The 15,653-nt window shown below is 43.6% G+C and overlaps 2 protein-coding genes across 2 annotated transcripts in view; one reads left to right on the top strand and one right to left on the bottom strand.

Moving 5' to 3' along the window:
* The window catches only part of LOC310863619 (uncharacterized protein), a 265,965-nt gene that overhangs the window by 156,408 nt on the left and 93,904 nt on the right, over positions 1-15,653 (top strand). The gene's annotated exons all lie outside the window — the stretch shown is intronic.
* The window catches only part of LOC310863614 (IQ motif and SEC7 domain-containing protein 1-like), a 194,964-nt gene continuing 194,078 nt past the window's right edge, over positions 14,768-15,653 (bottom strand). Inside the window, exon 19 of the mRNA XM_083772076.1 lies at positions 14,768-15,365. Coding sequence (XP_083628202.1) covers positions 14,832-15,365 — 534 coding nt within the window. The 3' untranslated portion in view covers positions 14,768-14,831. The remainder of the gene's footprint in view (positions 15,366-15,653) is intronic.

Here is a 15,653-nt window from a genome sequence, read left to right as displayed (position 1 = left end):
TTAAAGAACAGAACAGGAATTCATCATATAGGAAGCAAAAAGGGAAAAGATACATATACAGACATGATAAATAATCATGTCAAGTCAATCAATCATTGATTGAGAATTACATTACATTTTAAGCACAACTTAATACAAAAACTGTTAACTGGGAGTGGATGACAGTCATGACGCCATAAAACATTACACTTGGTCCACCATTTTCAATTAATCATTAAACATTTAGACGGGAATTGAACGGGTGAGGGCCTGCAATGACATAAGCTGACTCCGCCACCTGGTGGCAGCAGAGCAGGTCAGCAGGAGGAGGGATCTTGTGAACTCTGGCGTCTGGCTGCCTTCAGACTAGGGGCGCGTTCGGAAATGCGCCCTGAACGCACTGGTGTGCTCTCTTGTCGTTCGTTTATTCAGTGCACTCAGTGCGTTGCCGTTCGAAAATCCAGTGCGCTGCGCACCGGGTGTGCCGAGTGCACGCACTGAGCAACCCTACCCTCAGGGTAGGGTTGCTCAGTGTGAATGGTGTGTTGTAACTGGTCGTTCGTAAATAAGGCACACTGAACGCACTCTGTGACGTCACCGCCCACCACACTCAACAAACTGACCACATTCCCGGTGCGCATAGCCGAACGCGCCCTATAGCGGCAGCCGGCAGAGCCCCAGAACAGAAGGCATTCATTCAAGGCATCACATCTCCGACCGCAACTTTTGGCTTTTATTTTTCTTCTCCAGAGTTGCTGGAAAGAAATGCGGTTGCGATTTTTGGGGGCTTGTTCTAAAAACAGCAAATCTAAAACGTTTCTTGAAGAACATTGATAGCAGTGACGCAGACCATGTTGGAACCAGTGATCAAGTTACACAGAATAGTTTCTCCTCATCAGAGTGTGAAGAACAGAGGAGTTGTAGCAGCGCCAGTGATGCAGACCACCATGTTGGAACCAGTGATCAAGTTACACAGAATAGTATTAGGTATGTATTGTTACTGGTACTTTTACTTGAGTACATTTTTATTGTACTCAAGTACATCTACATTGCAGTATTTATACTGCAAGTAAAACATTTGAGTGCTTTTCCCACCACTGTCATTTTGCGCATGTACGCATGCACTGCCACTGTAAATATCCCAAAAGGGGCGTGAACATTTGTCGCTTCCAGCCCCCTTGTTGTGGGGCAAGTAGGACCCTATAGGAGATACACAGATCAGATCAATCAAGTTTCAAGCAAATGTGCACTGACGGCGCACAGAACCATGGATGCATAACAGCCAAGCACTGGTCATTTAATTAAGCCACATACACATTTATATAATTAATGAGGTTTCTATTTTAATTGGGTCATTGGGTGTCTAGCTGCAGGTCATGTCATGATTTTATTTATATATTTATATATCACTATTAGTATAATTGTAATCCATCTACAACCTAGTAGTGAGCTTGCATATCAGCTATTTTCAATGAACATATTTAACTTTAAAAACCACCCGATCAACATTCATTTAATCGTTTAAATGAACACCCAGAAAATAGCCAAAACGTCACTGCTCTGCAAAAGACGTAAAAGTAGGTCAACTGTCAATTAACTACCGGTATAGCTTATTAAAATAGCCAATATATACCCTGGTGAGCTGCAGATCAGCTATTTGCAATGAACAGAGTTAACGTGGAGATTAATATGTGTAATAAGTGTTCTTGAATCATAGCCTACCATGTGTTATCATAGGCAAATGGGCAATCAAATAGTCAACATTTGAGCACTCACCAGCACATGTAAAATAAACATGGGGCATGAAAGATTTATGCAGATGTTTCGCTAAGCAATTACGATGTATAATAGTTGTTTCTTCAATAAGGTATCAGTTGTAGCCAAGTGGGGCAGTAGCTGTCAAAATCATCTTTCCATTCTGTGTGTGAGTGATAATATCCCCGATTTTGTGGAGATAAAGCTCTCTTCCTAATAGCCATGGTTCATGACTTTTGCGCTCGCTGCATTTACAAGATTTCCGTATATATAAACATTCAGATTTCAAATATAAAGTACTCACAATTTGTCCCACGGGTGTTAGTTAGTTGCACCTCCAGCGATTAGAATTTCTGCATCCCGCGTTGTTTAATAAAAAGCATTTTTATCCGAGGTGTTATTTTGCCATTGGCTTTCAACTACGCGCCCCTATCGGTCGGGAGGAGGGTGGCACTCGGTGTGTTCGATATAGGTACGCTGACCGCCCTGCCAATACAGACTAATAGGCGAGTGCGCTCCCGGTGTGCAACTGTGGATTTCCCAAACGAACCCCGTTTGAAAAAAGTAGCCGGGGAGCTCGGACAAAAATGCTTTTTATTAAACAACGCGGGACGCAGCAATTCTAATCGCTGGCGCTGCTACTAACTAACACCCGTGGGACACTTTGTGAGTACTTTATATTTGAAATCGGAATGTTTATATATACGGAAATCTTGTAAATGCAGCGAGCGCAAAAAACAGGGCAAAGTTTCTGCATGACTGTCATGATAATCATCATGGCAGTCATGTTCCAGGGCTATCTTCCTAATAGCTGTTCGTATGTTGAGCGTAAGCCTCGTCTTTCCATTAGTTTTTTTTAGTCAGCAAATGAGCGTGGGAATTGTCATTCACACAGTTCAGCTCTGGTTTAGTTTGCCCCACGACACGGCGAGGGGGCGGAGATCAGAGATCTATGACGAGTGGAAACTATAGAGAAGTATCGTGGTTGGTCCGTGACTACCTTCTGAATACTGTGATGATTCTGAAAAGGGTGAGTTTACAACAGACCCTGGCCTGTTGTGAAGGCCAGTAAACAAGTGTAAAGGGCCTTTCAAACGTGAAGTGATATAACGTGCCTTCATTTTCAATGAGACCTGCCGCCTGCGTTTTTGCGCAATCATATTATTTACGTGAGCACGGTCCCGTGAATTTGTTGCGCGCGCGCTCGTTTCGTGCACACGCCCGCGACTCACCAGACCTGGATTCTGTTTAGCTTTTTTTACGCTTGCGTTGTCGCGCCCCTCTTTAATTCTGTTCTTAACTTTTGCTATATATATAGAATTGACAGTGTGTTTGCTACTCTCTGTATATCTCAGGGAGCTTTGTTTCTACTTTTTGGACAGGTAGCCTATTTGGCATGGTGCAAATGTATGGCTCTCATTTATCAATGGAGTGTAAATGTGTGCTCACGTCGGCACGGCATTTGTCAGGTTTACTGCCACCTGCTGGACACAAATCCAACCTCAGAGTGCCACGAGCTGCGGGGGCGATTTAGGGGTGCACACACGGCAATAGAACGGATGCTGTGGGCGCCCATCTTTATGCTAATGAATAGCGTCAATGCTAGCGAGCTAAACTATAGCCATCCTTGCTCTAGAAAGCGCCAAGACCACCGGATAATCAGCAAAGACCTCCGAACATCGCGCTAATTATCCAAACCATGGAGAGCTCCGTAGATTAGGAGTTTTTCAGCTTTTAGTCAGCCTGTATAATGGGAGGTGGACGGGACCGCTGTTGTGCAATCCGGTCTAGGATCGCTAAAGAAGGAAAGGCCGAGCCAAAACATTAATGAAAAAATAGTAATCAGCGATCCGGTTTGATATCAATAATAAAGCTTATCTGACGGAGTACTCCACCAGGAGCGGAAGGTTATTACATTCCTTATGGCGGAGTGTTCCGCCAAAAGCAGCCAATTTGTTAAGAAGTGGTCGTAAACAGCTGATCCTGGCCTAAATTTGGTTGCAGCTTTGATAAATGTCACAGCTGAAACCGACGGGAGTAGCACTCCCGAGGCAATCGACTAGTGCTGTGATGGGCCGTCTAACACATAATCTTTGCTTAGAATTGGACGGAATTATTTAGATCAAGAGTTATTCATGTTTTAAGATTTTGGGTCTCATCGGCTACAATGGGGGGGGACATTGAAAATAACATTGAATGTTGTGCAACAAGCCTGTGGAGCGATGCGATCGGTTTTGATATCAATAAATCTCTGTCCTTTTATCAATCTCCGTCCTGAGTGCTGGGTGTTACTAATTGATTGAACGGAGAACTGTGTTAAGTGCTGCATGTAAAAGACTCTAGGGCTAGGCTTTCACTTGCATGACATTTCAAAACTTGTTTATTTTATATCTCCCCTCCCTCATCCTCCATCTCAGATGCCTTTCCTGCCCACCTATCAGTGGAGAAACATAGCTACTGTGACCAGAGTGGGAAGCACTACAAGAGACAAAAAATAGACTGTGACCACTGTGGGAAAACTTTCAGCAGGAAACATAGTCTCACACTTCACCAGAGAACCCATACAGGAGAGCTAATTCATACAGGAGAGAAGCGCTATCACTGTCACCAATGTGGCACAACGTTCAGCAGAAACCGTAGTCTCAAAGATCACCAGAGAATCCATACAGGAGAGAAGCCCTACCATTGTGACCAGTGTGGGAAAGGGTTCGGCAGGAAGGCTAATCTCACACTTCACCAGAGAATCCATACAAGAGAGAAGCCCTACCATTGTGACCAGTGTGGGAAAGGGTTCAGCAGGAAGTCGCATCTCACAATTCACCAGATAATCCATACAGGAGAGAAGCCATACCAATGTCACCATTGTGGTAAATGGTTCAGACATAACAGTGGTCTCATACGTCACCGGATAATTCATACAGGAGAGAAGCGCTATCACTGTCACCAATGTGGCTCAAAGTTCAGCAGAAACCGTAGTCTCAAAGATCACCAGAGAATCCATACAGGAGAGAAGCCCTACCACTGTGACCAGTGTGGGAATGATTTCAGCAGGAAGGCTAATCTCACACTTCACCAGATAATCCATACAAGAGAGAAGCCCTACCATTGTGACCAGTGTGGGAAAGGGTTCAGCAGGAAGTCGCATCTCACAATTCACCAGAGAATCCATACAGGAGAGAAGCCATACCATTGTGACCAGTGTGGGAAAGGGTTCAGCACGAATTCAGTTCTCACACTCCACCAGAGAACTCATACAGGAGAGAAGCCATACCAATGTCACCATTGTGGTAAATGGTTCAGACATAACAGTGGTCTCATACGTCACCGGATAATTCATACAGGAGAGAAGTCCTACCACTGTGACCAGTGTGGGAAGGATTTCAGCCATAAGTCTAGTCTCACACTTCACCAGAGAATCCATACAGGAGAGAGGCCCTACCACTGTGGCATGTGTGGGAAAGGGTTCCAACGAAGCAATACTCTCAAACGTCACCAGCATATTCATACAGGAGAAAAGCCCTACCACTGTCACCAGTGTGAGAAACGGTATAGGCAGAGCAGTAGTCTCAAACATCACCAGAAATCCTGCCACTAACAGTTAAACTTGTTGAGGTACTTTACTTTTCTGTAAAGTCTAAAACATCAAACGCCACACTATAAGATAGGGCAATGTAGTGACACATACTCACTGGTGCGCGCACAGACACATACTCACTGATATGTGTGCGTGCGCGCGCACACACACACACACACACACCTACCTACCTGCGGGTAGTTCCGTGTCATCACATCTTTTATCTATCTCAATTCCCCGCCATGTAACAATTATCCTTTGTGTACATCTACCTGTGTGTGGAGACATTCGGTAACAGTGACAGATGTGCTCGTATCGCTTCCCCTTCTGAACACACAAACAGCCAATAAGAACTGAAGTGAACCCAACAAAGGTGCACATCTCGAGACACAGCTGCTTGAAAGATATTTTGACTGGTGCCAAAGACTGACCAAAGTTGCAAAGTCTTATTTGTAAAGTGACCTTTTTCAACCTATCTAGTGGTCCTCACCAATGCTTATTGTATTATGGTATGATTTTTGTCTACTCTGTCTGTGTCTCAGAGGAGGGCTGTGTAGAGTTCAGAAACCTGCCTATAAGTGACGTCATCAATGGGGAATCCAAGCTAATAGAAACTGCAGTCTTTCTATTCCTGGAAAGTTAGCATGGTATAATAATGGAGGCCGTTGTTATTGCGTTGATTAAAATCTAAAATCGAATCCACTTTTGCTGCCTGAATGTAAGATGTGCCTCAGTTGTTGATTTAGTTTCTTTGACTTAAACTACTTTTTCTTAGTTTTAACTTTGTAATCGATTATTTTCAATAGTTAATTTTTTTGCAACTCCAGTCATTTGCTTTTCTTTTGTATGTTTTGTCATCAAAAGTGATTCTCCTGAATTGGACAGCTTTTGTGGGCATTTTACCTATTTTCATTGTATCCATTTTATCAAATAATACAAAAACTTACGAGTCTGTTTTTTTTTTTTTTAATCCATTCAGTAAACTCAAACCAACAGTTGTGCATAATTGTCATTCTTAGTATTAAATGACTGAGTTTCCCTTTTTATGAAGTTAAAACATTCTGAACATTCTGATACATTAATTAAAATGAATGAATTGAGTGAGTTTATGAAGTTAAAACATTCTGACCTGGATGTTCACCACAGCTGGGATTCACTAAAGGTGAATTGGACAGATTTCTGCCTGGTCCACCACCAGAGATGACCAGATTAATTTAATTTAAATTGAATGAATGACACAACATAGTTTGACCACTGTACTGGTGCACCTCACCCCTGCCCATTGTGATAGGCTGGAATGGCTTAGGGTTGATGACAGAATACAGAAACTTGCAATGGGCCTGCTCTACAAGATTCACTACACCACCAAGATACCCATGTAGGCTACCTCGCACAATACTTCCTTAATGTCATCAAAGTCCACAATCACCACACCAGAGGGAGTTCAACAAAACACGTTCAACCCACATTTTGCTCAAACAAGGGGTTCATTTCGTTCCTATGCCACTAAAATGTGGAACGCCCTACCAACAGCCGACATACGAATCCCTAGCCTCCTTCAAAACCGCTCAAAGAGCACTTAAGGGTGGCTGCAATTAGAAACTATTGTTCTTATCTATACTGTTCACATACGTGTACAGCATGTCATCTTTCTACCACCATACCATTACCAATTGTTTTATTTCTTTTTAAATGTTCAAATGACATGCCAAACTAGGGACGCCAGGTTTAATCTGTAAATGAAAGGAGAATACACATGAGTAAAATGGGCAGAATGGGTGTCATTCATTGTGCCGTAACTGGCTTGGTGAGCTTATTGGCCTCAGACAGCGTTGTATAGCCTTCCCCAGTTGAGGTCTCGTTTATCCTTTTATCTTTTTAACCCTGTATCTGTTATGTTTTAGCTTTGATCTTTTTTCTTAATAAAGTTTGTTCCTGGTGTTCCCATGTAAAGCGCTTTGGGTATTTAGAAAAGCGCTATATAAATCTGAGCTATTATTATTATTATTATTATTATAGGCTATGTGATTGTCACAGTCGCACATGTTTGCATATTACAATTTACAATTTAGGCATTTAGCAGACGCTCTTAATCCAGAGCGACTTACATTTAAGCAAGAACAAAAGCATGGGAATACATCACATAAAAGCATTTATCAATATCATGAAACATGCGTAAGCTAAGAAAGTAACAGTGGAATATCTATATAATGAAACTATACATACACTATACATATAAACTATACATATTTACTACTATGCTATACTTATGTACTATGGCGTGCTATGACTATATACAACACAATTATAGTGCTGTCTACATAACATGCTATAAGTCTGTGTCAAATGCTATCTAAGCCAACAGAAATGCTATCTAAGGGGGTAGGGTAAGTGCTATGGGCCATGATGGAGTCTGAAAAGGTGGGTTTTCAGGCTACGGCGGAAGATTGGGAGTGATGCTGCAGTTCTGACTGCAATGGGAAGTGCATTCCACAGTTTTGGAGCCAGAAGGGTGGAAAAGCTCATGTCAAAAACTGTTACTTTTACGGATTCAAATGAAACTATACTTTTTATGCTTTTGTGTGACACTCACACTGTGGTATGACAAAGTAGCGCGCTGATTTATGAAAAGCATGGAGATAAGAGGTTGCTGTCGGGCAGAAACCTTGTATCAACTTTTTGTTGTTTTTTTTCTTGCCAATCAATGCGCTACTTCTTACAAACGTCTAGTGAAAATATAAACTGTTTAGTAGCCATAAACGTCAAGAGGTCTAATTGACATCTTTGTAATGGATGCCACGGGCGTCAAGACCTTTTTTTCTTTTGTTTGTTTTCTTTATATTCTTATTTTATTTTTTATTTTTTTCATCCATATTTTGAAAATTCCTCTAATCTGGTGTACAGCTGACATGCACATTACATGCATAATAGAATTACAAAATTCTTTCTTTCTTTATAATGGGAGAATTGGCACTCAGAGCCTAAACTGCTGACCACCAGGTGGCGCTGAAGGAGTTTAATATAATATCACGCCGGCCAATCACAATTGCTTCCTCACTTTTGTCTTCAAAGTTAGTGTTTACACAGACCCTCAAAGCTGGACATAGGAGGGCTAGCGCCTCCAAACTGTCGCGTCATTTCATATTTCTGTGTCTCGCTGCACAAATGTTGACTAGTCTGTAGTATGTCCGTAGTATGGTTTGGACTTAAGTTCGAAACAGAGCCGAATGAGTTTCAGGGCACGGGCCTGCAGACCAGTTTAATAAGTAAGTGCATCATGACCAGACACAACATTGTGTTTCATCTTCTGGTGTGTGTGGCGATAAATACAAAAATTTACTTCAGTTGATTTGTATTTGATTATTAAGTCAGTGCTAATATTATGCTACCATTCATATTCCACAGCTGTCCACTAGAACACTGATAACATGGTTTTGGGGAATATACAGTAAGTCAGAGAGAATAGCCTCAGAATACAATGTTCCATGCAAATGTTTTTCCGTGACATTCTTTCTGTGCTGCGGTGCGGCCTCCAAACCGCATGTGGAGAGATGCACTTCACAGAGGAGACAATGTGTTGCGGTGCGGCCTCCAAACCGCATGTGGAGAGATGCACTTCACAGAGGAGACAATGTGTTGCGGTGCGGCCTCCAAACCGCATGTAGAGAGATGCACTTCACAGAGGAGACAATGTGTTGCGGTGCGGCCTCCAAACCGCATGTGGAGAGATGCAATTCACAGAGGAGACTATGTGTTGCGGTGCGGCCTCCAAACCGCATGTAGAGAGATGCACTTCACAGAGAGGACAATGTGCTGCGGTGCGGCCTCCGAACCCCATTTGGAGAGATGCTCTTCACAGAGAGGACTGTGCTGCGGTGCGGCCTCCAAACCGCATGTGGAGAGATGCACTTCACAGAGAGGACAATGTGCTGCGGTGCGGCCTCCAAGCACCATGCGGAGAGATGTGGAGAGATGCACTTCACAGAGAGGACAATATGCTGCAGTGCGGCCTCCAAGCCCCATGTGGAGAGATGTGGAGAGATGCACTTCACAGAGAGGACAATGTGCTGCGATGCGGCCTCCAAACCGCATGTGGAGAGATGCACTTCACAGAGAGGACAATGTGCTGCGATGCGGCCTCCAAACCGCATGTGGAGAGATGCACTTCACAGAGAGGACAATGTGCTGCGATGCGGCCTCCAAACCGCATGTGGAGAGATGCAGTTCACAGAGAGGACTGTGCTGCGGTGCGGCCTCCAAACCGCATGTGGAGAGATGCACTTCACAGAGAGGACAATGTGCTGCGGTGCGGCCTCCAAACCGCATGTGGAGAGATGCACTTCACAGAGAGGACTGTGCTGCGGTGCGGCCTCCAAACCGCATGTGGAGAGATGCACTTCACAGAGGAGACAAAACGGTAACAAACAACTAAAACAAACTATGAGGAAAACAACTGTTCATTGATAAAATACATTACATACCTATATATTGCACAACATACAGTAAGTAAAAAAACAAACAAATCCATGGGTAAATGTCAAGTCTTTAACAACTTAACCACTTAACCCATTCTGACCTGAGATCAGATTCATACGAGGTTTCCACTGGACACACACTGGTCTGATTAACCCATTCTGACCTGAGATCAGATTCTAGAAATGTCAGTCGCTCTTCGATTTTTCAAAAATAGCAGACCTACAAGCTCGTATCGCGCCACTCGGTGGCGCGATATGAGCTTGTAGATCTGCTATTTTTCAATAGCTAAAGCATAACATGATGCCGACACCAAAATGGGTGCCCGTTCAGAATGGGTTAAACGGTATACTTCATTGGAACAGTCCCACAGGGCCCTACCCTAGGACCCCTCCTTTCCCCCTCTATTACAAATCTCTTAACTTTAAAGGAACATTTCACCCATTTTTCCACATTATAATGAGGAGACAGAATTGGTGCCACATTGTAATGATCATTATAGTGAGGACCCGTTATGAAGTTCAGTTGAAAGTGGCTTTAAAAGCCCCATTTCAGAAAGTAGTGAAGTTCTATAAGCAAGCTTTGTGACCCTGTAAAGCTGCTATTTTAGTTGTATTTTTTATTTTATTAAAAGCAAAAATAAATACCGTGTATACTCTGCCACTTAAAGGACCACTTCACCACTTTTCAACCTATCTATCTTCATATAATAGGTCCTCATTAATAATCATGATAAAATGGCACGATCTTTTTCCACTCAGTCTGTGTCTCATAGGAGGGCTGTGGGCAGTTCAGAAACAGTCTTCCAGTGACATCATCATTAGGCAGATTTTTTCTAAACAAGATTTGTTTACAATAATGTTTAGATTTTCATTATCGTGAGAACGATGGCTTCCATTTTCGTATTGCAACTTTTCAGGACTAGAAAGCCTGCCGTTTCTATTAGCTTGGATTCCCCATCGATGATGTCACTGGAAGACGGTTTCTGAACTGCCCACAGCCCTCCTATGAGATACAGACTGAGTAGAAAAGAAATTGCGCCATTTTTTCATGATTATTAGTGAGGACCTATTATATGAAGATAGGTTGAAAAGTGGTGAAGTGGTCCTTTAAGTAAATCATCATCTTCATCACAGGACCGGCTGCTCCTCATCCTCACTGTCCATAGAACCGCTGTACGCTAGTCAATGGGGAGAAATACTGCAATGAACCTTGACAATAATTATTATTAACCCATTAAAACATTTAGGCTTGACGTCAAAATAAAAAAAGTCTTCTAAATCATGACGGTTATCTGAAATACCTATGTTTCTGTATCAGTGGTGCTCAATATTTCATGTCAAGGACCCTAAAAATTATACGTATTTGGCCGCCGACCCCCATCTGAAAATATGTTCCAGCGACCCCCACAGAAGTAAAGATTTGAGTTAGAAATGTTCGCTCTGAAAGAATATAATATTCAAAGAAAGGTTTGCGCCACATTTTCACGATTAAAAAAAAATAGCAGACCTAATGTACAAGCTCGTAGTGCGGCACTCGGTGCCACGCTATGAGCTTGTAGATCTGCTATTTTTCAATAGCTAAAGTATAACATAATGCTATAAACACCAGAAGGGGTTCCCGTCTAAAATGGTTTAAAACATTGGTGTCATTTTTTATTCTAGCTATATACTATACTGTATATAGCACATGTTCATAATGCAATGTACTGTATAGGCCTATGTATTGATTTAAGCAAACATTTTAATCTCAAATATTTGCTTCTGTGTGTCCCTGGAACAAAATGTTTTCAGATCAGGGTTTGCTGCAGCCAAATGCATCTTTTTGGGGGTCCTTGACATAAAAAGGTTTTAGCACCGCTAGCCAATATAGTAATTATTTTAAACTTTTGGCATTTAGAAGAGAAGACATTAGAAATGGCCTCAGGTCTTAATGGGCTAATAACAATAATAGGCAGAATTAATGCAATTTGTCCCATTTTGTATCATGTTTCATGGGTTACATCATGTTGGCTGACTTAAACAGCATTACTCAAGTGAAAGTGAATTGAACAGGCGATACTCAGCCATACACTCATTTATATTTCATCATAACTTATACTTGATTTATAATGTGTTGTATGACATGCACAAAGACCTTTTAGTAACACTTTACTTAGGCCTAAGTGAAAATATCATAATAATTGTATCGTACAACACGGTCAGTCATTTGATTTAAGTATAAATTAGCCTCTAGAATAAAATAAATAAATACAATTAAATGAACAATGATGGTGGACAAGCAGCCCATAAGTGACCAGCAGACATTCAGATGAATTGTTTGTTTGTGGGATTTGACTCGACTCTGGTGCCAAGTCTGCAGCAACGTGCAGGGAAGACAGACGGAGACATTATGTGGTAGAGACAGAGCATCCGTCTACACTGCATGGCTTTGAAGGACCTCCATGCAGACCCCCCACAGCTTCATTTATGCTCCATGGTGGGACAGTGTCGGTAACAGGAATAGTGGGCACTTAAGGAAGATTTGGAGAAATGGTCTCAGACCATTAAACGTATTACCTGAGGCCGATTCAACAAATGTCCTCTGATGAAGCAGTAGTTGTTCTCTTCTCACACTCTAAAAAAAATAGCATAGCGTGTGTGTGTCCATCTGCTAGTTTTGAATATAGCTAACACAAAGATCTAAAATTACACAGATGCCTTCCCGGTTTGAACCGGGTTAAGTAATGCCAGCGTGATCTAGTATGAGAGTATGAGAGTGACGACACTAGCAAGGTGTAACAATGGAATGCAGAAGTGCTCATTTTATCTCAATGGGATAGTTCCAATGTTTGGAACTATAGACCATAGCACCCCGCTTTGTGGCGAGTCACAACTCTCTTCTTCTACGGTTCTGAGTAACGTAAAGTAAACATGATTAGAACAGGCTTGAACATTTTGACAATTAAATCCCAATAGGCCTATTTCAACAATTGCTACAAATTGCTAAGTGATCTGTATAGCCATAGGGTGGACTGGGTTTTTCTTTTTTCAAAATCACCCAAATCACTGAATGCTCCTTTTAATGTTTTTACATTTTGGGAAGAAATGGCAAAATTAACTCTCTTCCTCCGTGCCTACTCTTGCTGTACCCGCCGCGTCGCTCGCCCCAAAAACAGCAGATCCATAATTATACCATCCGTCCGCTACTATTTTAGCCGACAGAGAAATCATCATACAACGAAATAATGTTTCAGAATTATATTATAATCCTGTCTTAATTCAAAGGCAACCATTATAGTTAATCCAGCTCACTGATACAAACTTTGATGGGTTTCTTAACGGTGAAACAACGTGTATATGTATATATGTGTGTATAATATAAGTGTATAATACTGATTGAGACTTTGTACTGGTGCCTTAGGCTGATTTATTTCTCCTGTCGTAATAATAATAATAACAGTTGATAATATCATTATATTACAAAATACTATATGCACAATTTACACAAAAAGCAAAAGGTTTGGTGACTAAATCAGTAAATGCTTCAATAATTGGCACATTTATGATCTTCTAACCGAGAGTATCACAGTGTGCTGTGAGCTAATTATGCTACATTAAAGGTATATTATGTAACGTTGTTGTGTGTTCACATAACAAAACAATACATATTTGCATTTTTTTTACTCCATAGCATCATGCTCTCCTCTCGCTGTATTTTGTTTTGGTAGAGGAGACGTTTTTGAGGCTAAACAAAATGTCAAAAACTGCGTATATTTACTGTCATGTAAACACAGGGCAAAGTTACATAGTATACCATTAATAAATACTTGTACAGACTTCATGTCTGTCCTTGAGTTAGTCAGCCACATCATTGTACAAACACAAACTCACACATGGGAGACATTAACGTAAACATCGCTGCTTACGTCTGCGATATATATATATACGCTATAGTAGAGCGAGATAATTTGATCGTGTTTATCGCGAGGATGGCCATTGTCTTCTTCTTAAGGGGGAACATGAGAACAGTATTTGTGGTCATCGTTGTGCATGCTTCTTGCTCTGTCTGCGGTCCATATGGCTCTTCTTTACATCGTCAAACTATAGTACAGTCCCTCAAACTGAGGCCCCTGTTTGTGCAGCGTCATGCGCCCCGAAGTAGCCGGCGTACAAGCTCTGAGCCAGGCGGCAAGAATCCAAAGCCAAAGAGCATTTAGTTTTTTCGGGTTCCATTTCTGCGATCGGAAAATCCAAGATGGTTAATTTGAATTAGCTGAAACAGTCCATTCTCTGAGCGTGTACGACGGCTACTTTCACCGCGCGACACCTTCGCACGGCAGAACATCGAGCAGCAAATGAGATTGTAACTGTTTAGGGGCTGAACCCGCTGTGCCATGGGTGCTATATAAACAGATGGTCCATGGGTGCTATATAAACAGATGGTCCATGGGTGCTATATAAACAGCTGTTCCGTGGGTGCTATATACCGCTGTTCCGTGCGTGCTGTCGGGTCAATCCGTGTGCGTGACAACGTACAGCGGTCATTATCAGCCTCCAGAACCACCGAGCGGAAGGGGCCACCGACCGGCCGACCGTAGCCTCGGTGGGCGGAAAAAGCACCGGCCGTCTGGTAATCGTAACGCCAGGGCTCCACTGGGCGCGTCTGCGTCGCGTCTGCGTCGCGTCTGCGTCGCGTCTCCGTCAGCGTCGGGAATGTGCCCTTTTAATCAATGGAGGGTGGCTCCACTGCCCGTGTTGCGTCGCGTCTCCGTCACCATAAAATTGAACCGGTTCGTTTTTTGACGCACGCACGCGTGACGCAACGCGCCCAAACGCGCCCAGTGGAGCCCTGGCGTAAAAGTCTGTGGTTTGACCCTCGCTCGGCACCGACCAAGTCCGCCCACACCGGGTTGCGCTCATGAAAAAGCTAATCTGCAGGGTTAATGCAGAGAAACGTCACCCCCCCCCCCCCCCCCTGCTACAGAGAGCGCCACCATACTCCCTCCCCTTTTCCCTGAAACATCCAGTTCCGTCCTGTGTGTGTGTGTGTGTGTGCGTTCACAGCAGCCTCACACCACCGTGCTGATGCCGCTGTGTTTGGGCTTGGCGCTGCCGCCACCGCCGGGCACCGGGGAGACGGGGGCCGCCTGCGGGGGTCCTCCCCCGTGGTGGTGTTGTTGTTGTGAGTGAGGGGGGCCGTGGCCGCCCCCCCCATGGGAGGAGGAGGTGGAGGACTGGGGGGGGTGGTACTGGTGCGGGGGGTGCTGGAGGTGTGCGGGCGGGTGGTAGTGGTGGTGGTGGTGGTACGGCGGGGGGTTCTGGCCCACGTAGTGCGGGTCGGTTTCGGGGGTCCCCCCCCCCCTGGGGTGCGAGGAGGCGTGGTGGTGGTGGTGGTGGTGGGGGTGTGGCGAGGGGGTAGGGCTGCAGCCGGCGGGGGATTTGGCCCGCTGCTGCTTATTGGTGGAGCCGCCGAAGCCCTGCAGGCGCCCCCCCGACGAGGAGGAGCTGCAGGGCATGCTGTGGCGCTGCTGCTGCGGCAGCGGGACGTCTCTGCCAGAGGGGGGCGCTCTCCTCCGCATGTGGGGGCTGTTAATGGTGGAGCCCTGCGCGGAGGACAATTAAGGACAGGCATTATTTATTACACACTGCATTTTAATTCAACCAATTTAGACCCGAGGACGCATCTATGTCACGTTTAGCTTTTAACCACCATTTCAAACTTTAGCTGTTGAAAAATAGCAGATGTCGTAAAAATAGCAGACTCGTAGCCACGATCTACACAAGCTACGAGCGTGTAGATCTGCTATTTTTTTTAATTTGTGAAAATGTCACGCAAATCTTCAAATATATATTCTTTCACAACGAACGTTTTTAACTCATTTCTTCTGGGG

The sequence above is a fragment of the Protomyctophum parallelum genome (assembly GCF_964188405.1).
Source record: "Protomyctophum parallelum genome assembly, chromosome: 8".
NCBI classification, from domain to species: domain Eukaryota; kingdom Metazoa; phylum Chordata; class Actinopteri; order Myctophiformes; family Myctophidae; genus Protomyctophum; species Protomyctophum parallelum.
This window is presented reverse-complemented; position numbering and strand designations above follow the sequence as displayed.